This window comes from Anastrepha obliqua, chromosome 2 (assembly GCF_027943255.1).
Source record: "Anastrepha obliqua isolate idAnaObli1 chromosome 2, idAnaObli1_1.0, whole genome shotgun sequence".
In the NCBI taxonomy this organism is placed as follows: Eukaryota; Metazoa; Arthropoda; class Insecta; order Diptera; family Tephritidae; genus Anastrepha; species Anastrepha obliqua.
In genome coordinates this window covers 128192235-128203643 of record NC_072893.1, presented here as the reverse complement: position 1 = coordinate 128203643, position 11409 = coordinate 128192235, and the positions used below count along the sequence as shown (strand labels likewise).

At 35.8% G+C, this 11409-nt stretch overlaps 4 protein-coding genes across 4 annotated transcripts; 2 read left to right on the top strand and 2 right to left on the bottom strand.

Annotated features, from left to right (window-relative positions):
- Positions 1-127: 127 nt before the first annotated feature.
- On the top strand, positions 128-2698 carry LOC129237466 (mediator of RNA polymerase II transcription subunit 22). The gene is made up of 4 exons (XM_054872244.1): positions 128-167; positions 544-705; positions 2150-2251; positions 2456-2698. Exons 1-4 carry the CDS (start codon positions 143-145, stop codon positions 2671-2673), a joined length of 507 nt encoding a protein of 168 aa, XP_054728219.1. The 5' UTR covers positions 128-142; the 3' UTR covers positions 2674-2698.
- LOC129237465 (ADP-ribosylation factor 4-like) lies at positions 764-2151 on the bottom strand. Its single transcript, XM_054872243.1, has 2 exons — positions 1282-2151; positions 764-1212 (listed from the first exon to the last, which is right to left on the bottom strand). Exons 1-2 carry the CDS (start codon positions 1346-1348, stop codon positions 764-766), a joined length of 516 nt encoding a protein of 171 aa, XP_054728218.1. The 5' UTR covers positions 1349-2151.
- LOC129237464 (uncharacterized) lies at positions 2686-4552 on the bottom strand. The gene is made up of 7 exons (XM_054872242.1): positions 4221-4552; positions 4025-4159; positions 3817-3958; positions 3562-3748; positions 3275-3496; positions 2971-3222; positions 2686-2902 (listed from the first exon to the last, which is right to left on the bottom strand). The coding sequence occupies exons 1-7, from the start codon at positions 4278-4280 to the stop codon at positions 2749-2751; spliced, it is 1152 nt and encodes a 383-aa protein (XP_054728217.1). The 5' UTR covers positions 4281-4552; the 3' UTR covers positions 2686-2748.
- A 297-nt stretch (positions 4553-4849) lies between these two features.
- On the top strand, positions 4850-5638 carry LOC129237467 (40S ribosomal protein S12, mitochondrial). The gene is made up of 2 exons (XM_054872245.1): positions 4850-5067; positions 5159-5638. The coding sequence occupies exons 1-2, from the start codon at positions 5016-5018 to the stop codon at positions 5548-5550; spliced, it is 444 nt and encodes a 147-aa protein (XP_054728220.1). The 5' UTR covers positions 4850-5015; the 3' UTR covers positions 5551-5638.
- The last annotated feature ends 5771 nt before the right edge of the window (positions 5639-11409 follow it).

The window sequence follows — 11409 nt, the reverse complement described above, 5'->3', positions numbered from 1 at the left end:
AGGGAAAAACTTTTTGCATACTCATTTGAGAAATGCAGTTGGTGTGACAGTCCATGTACGCATATGAATGTGTGTTGTTCTGACGACGTAGGTCCAATTATAGTGAAAATAATTGATTCGTGTATTTATAAATATTATGTGAATGCCTCTAAGATCGCAAAATAAAGGTAATTAACTTTTCTATTAAACACTTCATCTAATGTGTTTTAAATAGTACTTTTCAAGACAAATCAAAGTGCAGTTACTTGATCAGTTTATTGTTGTTGCAATTTGGTGTTCCTTTTTTGATCCGTATGTTTGTTTATATTCTGACTCAATTGTCTCATTCAAACCACCAAATTACTAGAACAAAATACATACAAATATTGTTGCTCTTGCAACGTTACCTTGGTACTACTCGTATTCAAGCAAAATTTTCACTCTTTTTACCGTATCAATTATTTTCACGTGATCTGGCAGGCCGTTTATCGATGCATCTTTAAGTGACAATTACCAGAGAACATTTAAAATTCTCTACAATTACTTTGTTTTGATTTTGTTTAGAGTGTAAATTTTATTATTTAATTTCTACGAAAACATATATATTGAAAATGAGCAACAATGCTGGCGGCGCTCGTGCATTGCCACAATCGAAGGAAGCACTGCTGAAATCCTATAACACACGTCTCAAAGAAGATGTACGTAGCATGTTGGAGAATTTCGAAGGTAAGCTTAAAGCAAAAACAGCTACATTCAGTTAACTTTTTTACACAAATATTTAGTACTATTTAATTGAAAATGTTGCACTGAGACGCTTATTGCGCGTGCTTGACAGCATTTGTTGCAACTGTTGCAATCCTTCAGACAGTCCCGTACCATTTATGGCGCAGCATTCTTGAATGGCCCATTGCTGTGATAGCGTCCGCAACTGCAATAATGCCACCAACTGTTCAGCACCTAATGCGCCCGGCAAATCCTGTTTATTAGCAAATAAAAGAAAAACTGCTTCGGCCAGCTCCGGGCGACACCACAACCAACGTAACTCATCTATGGCGCGTGGCAACCGGCGTACATCTGTCGCATCAATTACAAAGATAATGGCACGCGTATTTTGATTGTAATTCTGCCAAAGTGTACGTGTACTCGGGTGAGCACCGCTAACATCCCAAATATTTAGCAACATTTTACCGCAACGCACGTTTTCCACATTGAAGCCAACAGTGGGTAGTGGATCTACATTACGTTCCAATTTCAGCTGATAAAGTATAGTTGTTTTTCCGGCACTATCTAGACCTAACATACCAACACGCAATTCCGGTTCAGCTTTAGGAAACCAACGTCCAAATAACTGCGATAAACGACCGCCCATTTCGTTGATACTTAAGAAAACTCAAGTGAAGAATAATTCTGCAAGCAAGTGTTTTCGATGCACTGATTAGTGAAGGCTAGCACAGTTTAGTTTTTAAAAAGCCACGCAGTGGTAAACTTGTGTATACAACTGTATTGAACTTAGGAATATGCGGTTGCCAATAGTCATGCATTGGGTCTATCAGCAGCTGTTGGTTTGAAAAAACATACACATCACTCTTTTATGATTCAGCCATTATAGACAAAACTCTGCATAGTTTGCTATTACAGCCGGCAAAACAAAGTGCACAGACACATTATGGTATGTACAAATAGTATTAGTGAATATGAGTATAAGTATATACCCTTACTGTACAAGTAATTGCAAAAACCGATTACCGCTTCGGTATTAATAAAATAATGATGCCAGAAATTGCGTATGCGTTGTTGACCTCCAGTTGCGCAGACAGTGAAAGGTATATTTTTGTATTCCACAGTCGCAACATTCAAGTCAGTGGTAGGAATAATCGTGACTACTTCGCCATCCAGACCTACCATGAGGATACGTATGCTCTTCTTACCCAAAAAGTAGTTGAGTAGATTGGAAATGGACGTTCCCATATAAAATATTATATGAGGATATTGCGCAAACTTTTTGAATCGTTTACAACGTATCAGGTTTTTGAAAACTTTAAACAACGAGTTTGTTAACTCTATTTTGAACTATTTTTACATTATTTAAATAAATATTTCAACACTTAATGTAGTTACTTCCTACTAAACGCTTACATTTAATGCACTCTATTTTCTTATCTCATTTTAGAAATAATTAAATTGGCGCGTGGTGAAGGTGACTCTCAGATCTCGAAAACAACACAGTGTGAACAGGACACTTACGAAATGCAAGTGAGAGCTGCGAATATCGGTAAGTATAAACACGTCGCAATCTTCTTTCTCTCATTATTTCCGGATGGAAGTCGCCATTTGTAGGCTAAGGCCCTCTTGGTTCGCAAACTTCCGGCAGACAAATCCTTGTTTTCCATTTACGTCTTTATATTTAATTTTAAATACTTCTTTAACTAAAGTTTGCAATACAACCCTGTAATGACCTCTCTCTCTCATCTTCTAGTACGCGCCGGGGAATCACTTATGAAACTTGTGTCGGACATTAAACAATATTTGATTCTGAACGATTTTCACTCGGTCAATGAAGCGATCACTAACAACTCGCAGTTATTTCGTTCGAAACAAATGGAATGCGATAAGAAGCTAATGAAATTGCGTGATGAAATGGCAATGGATTTATACGATCTCGAAGAGGAATATTATACTAGCATATTTAAATGAAAATAAATTACATTCTAAATTACAATACATTTGTTTATACTGATGCAAATGAAAATGGTACTTGGGTAAGCATATTTAATATTGACTTGCCGACTCAGTTTCGTTGTCATTACTTTCATCGTCCAAATATTCGAAATGCGTTTTGCGTATACAATACGCCGCCGTTGTATCTTTGTTAGGACTGATCTTTTGAGGAGACAATGGTTTGCCATCGCCGATCGGACGTTTGCTGTGGAACGATTTCAAATTTTTTATATATATAGGTTGTTCCATTCTACTTTCACCTTTATCGCTCACCTTTTTTTCGGCAACCGTGCCTTGCCTGGTATTCTACAAAATGCGCGCAAGTATTCGGGCAAACTTGGTGGCTCCATATTGCCGTACGTTATACCAAAAATATGACCTGGATATACTGCGGAGGCGAGTACTTTCAAATTGAAAGAGCTTGGCAGAGGAGAATAGTGTATTTCGAAATAATTATTGGATTTATCTTTCACCCGCTTTTCAGTTGTTAATTTGACGGTAACTAATACCTCTGAATTGTGACAACTGAAATTTTAATGAAAATTGTATTTATACATTTAAAAAAACATTTACATACTGTGTTGAGCACTCCTCCTTATTTGGTTCGTGTTCAACGAATATACGCGCCTTTTCAGCGTCCATCTGAAAATGTTCCAAGCACAAAAAATGACCATGGAAATTCAGGAAGGTGTCATTTAAGTGCACCAAACCGCGAAGTTGATTTCCCAACTCGGCCACTAATTCCTCACTGCCAAATATAGGCACCAGCAGCTGTATTTTATCAAATACTTTGCTTTTGCTGGTGTAAAGATAAGAAGTAGCTTAAGTAGTATACGTAGAGTGATGGATCAATGAGAAACTTACTGTAATATACGGTCTAATTCTTCCACAATATCGTTCAATTCACTAGGATTACAGGGGCTCGTTGCACGCCTTAAATCCAAGTATAGTTTCTCAACTCCTAAGGAAATGCATGAAACAAAAGTATCATCTAGTAAAATTTCCCGTATGAATACACAAGCGCCGGCATACAAGTGGGTTATTTTACCCTCTACAAAATAAATGTATTTCAACAAATGTTACAAATTGTAGAAAAAGTAGAAACTCCAGAATTCCCACCTCTTTGTATGAGTACCATAATATTTCGAGTTGCTGAGGTCTCCTCAAATACATACACCTTAACGCGTTTTTCATCGCTGAGATGCAAAACTTGTGGGTTTTTCGAAGGGTCCAGGAAGATAAAATTTGAATCCGTCAGCAACTGCACAATTTTCAAAAAAGAATGTGTTTTGTAATAATGAATTTGGTTAAAATCTATTGTACACACTTGCTCCGTATTGCTATTGAAATGCACCTTCAGCCGCCAAGCGAGCGCCTTAGTCGTATATATTTTTGGTACTCTTTTCGGCAGCTGCAGTTGTTTTAAATCGTACAGGCGTGTAATGAACACTTTTTGAGTAGGCTGGAAACAAATTTTTATTTTATTTACGGATAAATACACATGTTTAAAGATCACCATTTACATTGTACACTTTCGGCATGTCATCGAATAAGAATTCCTCGCCATATTCAAGAAATTTCATTCTGCTTGGCTTTGATAATATTTAAACTTTCTTATATTTTCACACACAAATTAACATAAAGTGAGTATAAAATCTAACAGTTTAAATAAGCCGGCGAATCAATGAATACCTTAGGTGACACCTTAACAAAACAGTTACCAAGCCGCCAAGGTGGGTTTACTAATTATTATATTATATCATACATATATCATTGTTTATTATATTATAAATTTGCCTTGCAGGGCGTCTTAATAAAACAGATACTACCTTGACAGTTACTTGATTTTTCACTCGATCATTTTAGCCCGCGTATACCTTTGATTAAAGCAAAGCAACGAACAGCTGTTCGAGTCACCGCTTTTGACACAGAGTGATTGAATCGTGGAAAGTTTGAGAGCCATGGTACTGATTTACAAAAAATAATATTTTGAGGAAATATTTTTAGAGTTAATAAATGATATTTGAACAAAATAGAAAATAAAGAAAACACATTTCAATTTGTTAGTTAAATGCTTTTGATTGAACATGTGGTAATAATTTATTGCTTTCACAGCAATGATTGCAATTGGGAGTGGTTGCATGATAAGAAGAAGAGTCGAATTTTTTAGCCATTTGGTCAGCTCAGCTGGTAGCTATTTATTTTATATTAGGTTAATTTAAAAACTAATTTTACGTGAATGAAAATTGTTTAGTAAAGGAAGAAACGACAATTTAGAGCAAAAGACCAGCTTAGAGTTAATTACGACCGTAGGCGCAATGAACTTCCTGCGACAGACATTCAACGTTACGAAACAGTTGTCACAAAAAGGTTTGTTATGTACACATGGAGAACTCAGCTGCTCCCATGCAATCTACCAAGTAGTTATTTATTAATTTTTCTTAAATTTATATTGGTTTAGTGCTCAGCGGTAACCTGTTCCAGTCTATACAAAATGGCAGTCTATTCGAGCCTGCCAGCCGCATGGCCTCACTGAACCAAATGCATCGCACTGGTCCACACTACAAAAAGCGTCCACCACGTCAACCGCTCGACGGAAAACCTTTCGCAAAGGGCGTTGTCCTTAAGACACTCATCAAGAAACCGAAAAAGCCCAATTCGGCAAATCGTAAATGCGTATTGGTGCGTTTATCTACCGGCAAGGAAATGGTCGCTTATATACCCGGCGAAGGACACAACTTACAGGAGCATAACATTGTGCTATGCCGTGTAGGACGCTTGCAAGACGTACCTGGCGTAAAGTTAAAATGTGTGCGTGGCGTCTACGATTTGGCGCATGTTATTAAAAAGTGAATAGTGGTTGAACCTATTTTCCTTAAATAATAAACATAGGTGTATACTTATATACAATTAAAAATAAAATATCCCAGAACGTAATAAACCCGGTCACACTTCTATTGAAAATACATATCTACAAATGGATATCTAACCCTTTGCAGAGCATCTACATGCACTGAATGAGTTTGCGTTTTTCGCGTAAAACTTTTGCCGTTTTATTGTTTATCTATTTTTCTTTGTCGGCTGTTATTTTCCGTAGGGGCACGATATTGTTTACGTTTAGCATGCGTTGATTTCAATATCCGAGAGATTTGTTTACCGCGCGTGCCAGGCATGCGCTCCAATCAGAGGAGACGGAAGGATTGAGCCGCAATTTCAAGGATGATGGAGCAAGTTTTAGAAGGGCACTTAGAAGATATTAATGGCAGGACATTGCAGCTAGGGAATTGTAAATGCTGTAGGCGATTTAAAACGGCAATATACTCATGGATACAAGCATCCGAGTATTTTCTCACTTCATATTACAATGCACAAGTAATATTACCAGCGGTTTTGTGTCTTTATAAGCGCATTCTTGTCACTTTTTTGTACATTTGCTGGCTTTGTATCGGGCACACCTGCACGAAAATTTCAAACTTTTTTAATATATGGTATATTATTCCAATATCAATCGCTGTTGATTTGTGGTTTGGTCATTTGGTGTCCAATGTTAATCCCAATTTTTGCAGCAGCCGTAATATAGGCTACAAAAATGTGCATCTAACTATGCATATGCGCATTATGCATTTTTTGATCTTTGGATATTATTGACCATTGCCTACTGACATACTGCCATTGTTTGCAACGTTTTTCTGACCTTTTGTATACATTCGATACAATGACAAGCAGAAAAGAGGAACTGATTAAAACCTTTTGTGTGTAGGCGTACAGATATGTATATGTATAAATATGTGCATTTCATGTGGGTACAGTGCATACCCAAATATATACATACATACATACACATTCATTTGTGCACGATGTGAAATGCAATTGCCTTACTAATTCTACGGCGCGATAAACTCCTTTCGAATCGCAATTTTATTTTGAAACATACTGCTAACCCAGAATGTGTTAAAAAAAATGTTTCCAATTAGGAGCCAAAACTTAAAAAAAGCTGACCGAATGGTCACGGAGGTCCTTGAGATGATTTACAGATGATCTCGAAAGCAAGTGCTAATGAATCGATGCTCATGTTAAGAAACTTTTTGAATAAGTCATCATTTTGTTGCAGAAAATTCACATTAAAAGATATTCCCAACTATTTGTATGAGTTATATCGATAAATAGTTTTGACGATTTATTCACAAGTTTTTCATCACTGACTTATTTGAAGGATACAACAGGAATGGTAAGAGAAAATCGTATAGCTTCCAGCTGCCCCTTGAAACCAAAAGTTGCGGCGAATGACAGTTGGCATAGATTGTTGTTGAGTTACCAAACTTTTGTACTAAATTTGTTTAGTTATTTTTCTATACAGTGGAACCGCGATAACTCACAGTTCGCTAAATTGAAAATCGCGATAATTTCTAATAAAGTTCATTCCCTTGGATAACTCGTACAAAGTGTATGTTCTTTGGGCTTTTCGAAAACTCGTATTTTTTTCCTGAGCCGAATGGCTTCGTTAAAGTCGTTAGTGACTGACAAAAAAGTTCTATACCTCGTATTTACTATTCATATTCCTCTATGATTCGTATTTGACGAAATATTAAAAAATCGCAAATCGAATTTAACCGTTAATTTTGCTTTTGGTTTTATAAAAATGCTTTATGACTTGCAATCTCAATTAATATAATAGCCCCCTATAACTCGTAATTCCGCTAACTCGGAAATTGCGATAATTCGTAATAATGTTGGTGGCCCCTTGGATTACGAGTTATCATGATTCCAGACTATGTCACGCACATATCCATTCTACTGCGTATGTATATTAATTTTTCTTTTCGTTACTTGATTTTACTCTATTATACACCGATCGATCACTTTGGAGGGTCAAATCTGCACAAAATCTGTTGCATTGAAAAAAAAAAACTATGAAATCATCAAAATAAGAACATATTGCGGATTATTTATTTATTTTTGACATATTCTATATCTAAAAAATAACATTCATCTACTTGTGTATGACACACATAAATTACCACCTGCCGTTTTAGGGTGATTTTTGCCGCCTTTGTGTGTACCAATCGACATTGTAACCCGTTGCCGGGCACGCGAATGCTATTGATGGGATTTCTTTGAAAAAAAAAAATATATATTTATCCAGAAGCCTATTTTCTTTGGAAAAAAATTATTTATCCGCAAGCCTATTTTCTTCTTAGGAAAATTTGTGGATATTTGTTCAGTTATTTTTATTTTACTTAATAAAGTGAGATATCAATGATGCAGTATAAACTTAAGGAACCGAAACTAGTTTTACATTATCTAAACGGTTTTGCTTTTTCAATTAAGTGTTACTGCTCAGCAGTGATGATATGTTAAATGAGTGAAAGTAAATGCAGAGTGCCAACGTCTGTTGGTGGAGTCGGGAAATGCAGTAATAGTAAAATGTGCAAAGCGGGCATTAAGGAGAAACAGAGTTATGAAAAAGTGAAGAGCTACTTAAAAGCAATATATTGTGTGCATTATTTGTATGAAAATCAGCTTTAATTGCTTGTGTGTAAAATGAATACAATTCTATGTAAATTGAAGCTGCTATGCTGCAGACAAAATGGCCGTTATGGGCAATGAAGAGGCGAGCTGTTGCAGCTTTGTTGTTTTGATTTCAGCAACAGCATACAAATTATGATTGACTAATTTGCCAAAAGGTTATGTCATGTAACAATTTCGCAAGCAACGTATTATTTCACGGCATTTATTGCTATTAAGCCTTTGAAATCGTTGAATGCAGTAAAAATATGTGCGTATTTTGATTAGAAAATACAGTTATCAATTTTTGCTTTTACTTTCGCTCTTCAAGAGAACAAGCCGCCGCATCGCAAATAAGACATAATTACGCTTCAAATTCTCAAATACACTGTGTCTACATACATACATACATATTTATTTGATTCATTACAAAAAATATCCGGTTTGTGAAATCTACACACAATTTGCAAATATTTAGACATTATATTTGTCATATCGAAGGACAATCTTTCTGTCGTAATGAAGAAGGTAACAGCTGCATAACGTCTCGACTTCTATATGGATTTATAACCTGCTATAGAATTGCACACTTTGCCTTCATTAAGGTATTATTTACATTAGTTACTTTGTGGCTATTTTTTTTTTGTGTCTCTTTATCCATGCCGCTCTCCATTTACGGATTACCGCATTCATACATTGTCTATAAGAAGTGCCTCATTCGTTTGCAGGTCGACGCGCATTGTTAGGCAGTCAGGCGCAACAATTAGGAAATTATTTTTTGGCTCAAGTCACTTTTTTCTATTTTGTTTTGCATTTACTTATTTTTGTTTTTTGAGTATCACTTGACCTAGCAGAGGTATAAACTTTTAAACCACAAAGTGGTTAATTGGCATTTCGTCGGCTTTATGATACAAAATATTGCTAATGAGTCTTAGAGATATGAATGAACGAACAGACGACTGGGGAACAGGATGTACTTATAAAAATACCGTAGGATGCTTCCGTTTTAAAGAAGGAAGGGATTCAAAAATGTAAATAACTCTATTTGCCTTAGTTTTCAGCTTGAAAAGAACACCGCATTGTGTTTTTTAATAGTCCATAATTTCGAATATTACGGCTAATGAGAAAAATGAGGGCATGATTGTTCTACTCATAAACGCTAATTTTCAAATAAAAAGCAGAATTTTAGAGCGGTATATCAACAGAGAAATATGAGAAATATTTTAAGAAATACGCAGTAATTAGGATGAAATTGAGATGAATACGACTATGGCAGTTCCAGAATACGAGTAGTTGCCGCCATTGACACCAAAGTATGCACGGAAACCACAAGCAAATTTCAAGAAAATTGTTATACCCATTTACTTACTTTCAGATAGTCAGGCGGCTTTGAAAGCCCTTCTATCAACTGTAATCCCCTCAAAGCTGAATGACTGCCTGAATATTCTTAAGGGGCTAGGGATAGTCAGAATTTTCAAAAAATTTTATTTTTTTTGCATTTTATTAAAGTATAATATCTTAAAAATATTGTGTGAAAATTCAAAGTGAATCCGACAAATACTTTGCGAGTTATTCAACAATTAACAAAGGGCGCTCGGGTGGTCCGAACTCTACATAAATCGATAGCAAAACTTTAAATGCGTTTTTCTCAAAACAATGTTTTTTGAACTGGTGATCACTGTAACTTAAAAACCGCTTGGTAGATTTCAATAGTACTTATACTGCTTTTGAAAAACATAAAACCTCGTGCCTGATCGAAGGACCTTTTTTTCCAAAAAGTTCGATTTTTTTGAAATCATTATTGTCGCTTTTTTCTTGAAACTCTAAAAAATATTTCCTGAGGCCGCCATATTGTTAATTAAAAAAAACTTCGATCAGGCAAAAGATTATCTATTAATGAAACCAATTTCTCTTGTCCGATTGATTTTAGATGAATCTCCAAGGGCTTGTGATAATCACCGCAAGAGACTTCTGGAGAAACGGGCTCCACACAAACAGCGATCACTTTTACAATTATAATTTTTTTTTTGAAATTTTGCTAAAGTCAAGTCGAAATATGATGTATTAATGCTATGTTTTTATTTTTGTAAAATATAGCAATTTGCAAACATGTTAGGGGGCGTCCATAAATTACGTGAGATGTTTAAGGGGGGAGGGGGTCGAGTCAAATCTCATCTAATCTTACGTTGGAGAGAGGGGGGGTCTCGGCAAATATCACGCAATTTTTTTTCTGATTGAAACAAAAAAAATTATACTATTTTGGTCCATTATCCAGTTTGTACATGCTTAAGATTTAATCTTAAGCGTAATCGTAGTATGATTAAGATCATTCACTAATTCGTTCGAAAGAAAATAATTTCATTCATATTTCGACGTTATATGTACATTACTACTGTCAAACCACCATATTTGTTTTATACCAAATAGCTCAATTTAATCTGAATTTACAGTACAGTGTAGCCCGTCGTTTGTTTTCGCGCCACTATCAGCCGAACGCGCGACTCAATGAACAAGAGTGTACGAGCTGAGTGGCAGCGACCCACGGACAGGTTCCAACCTTCTTTGTTTATTCTTTTACTCGACTCAGTTCATGCTCTTACTAATTTAAAATGAGTTATCAAGATTTTTATAACGCATGCGTCAAAAGATACGTCTATAAGGCGAAGAAGTCCTGTCACGACGATGTGATAAAATTATGAAATACTGTGAAGCAAAAATTCCCGAAGAAAGAAGAGTTAATACATCACATTAAACATGAGATTGAACGGCTTCTCAGGGAATCCACTGTGAGAAAAGTTCGGTCTACTTTAGCATTCCTTCAAAAGGTAGGTTAAATATATATGTTTTTAAGAAAATACTTTTTTTTATATAAAGTTTATTGTTACAATTAATAGCATAAAAAAACTGAAACAGTGAAATTCTTGATAAAATATGCTAAAATCATAACTACAAAATATTAGCGCGGTCATTTCCTTCACTGTTTTCACATAATTCAAAATCAGCTTCTTGTGATCAGCGATGATGTGGATGAAGCTATGTCGAACACTACACCATCTAACGTACGTCCCACTGCAGCACAAGATACTATGAAGAAACAGATTGCTAAGCTGCATATGGAGCTTGACCTAAGTGCTGCAGCGCACGCCGGAGTGATCGGCATATGATTCTTCACGACCGTTTTCTGCCATCTCCATACCCTATCACTCA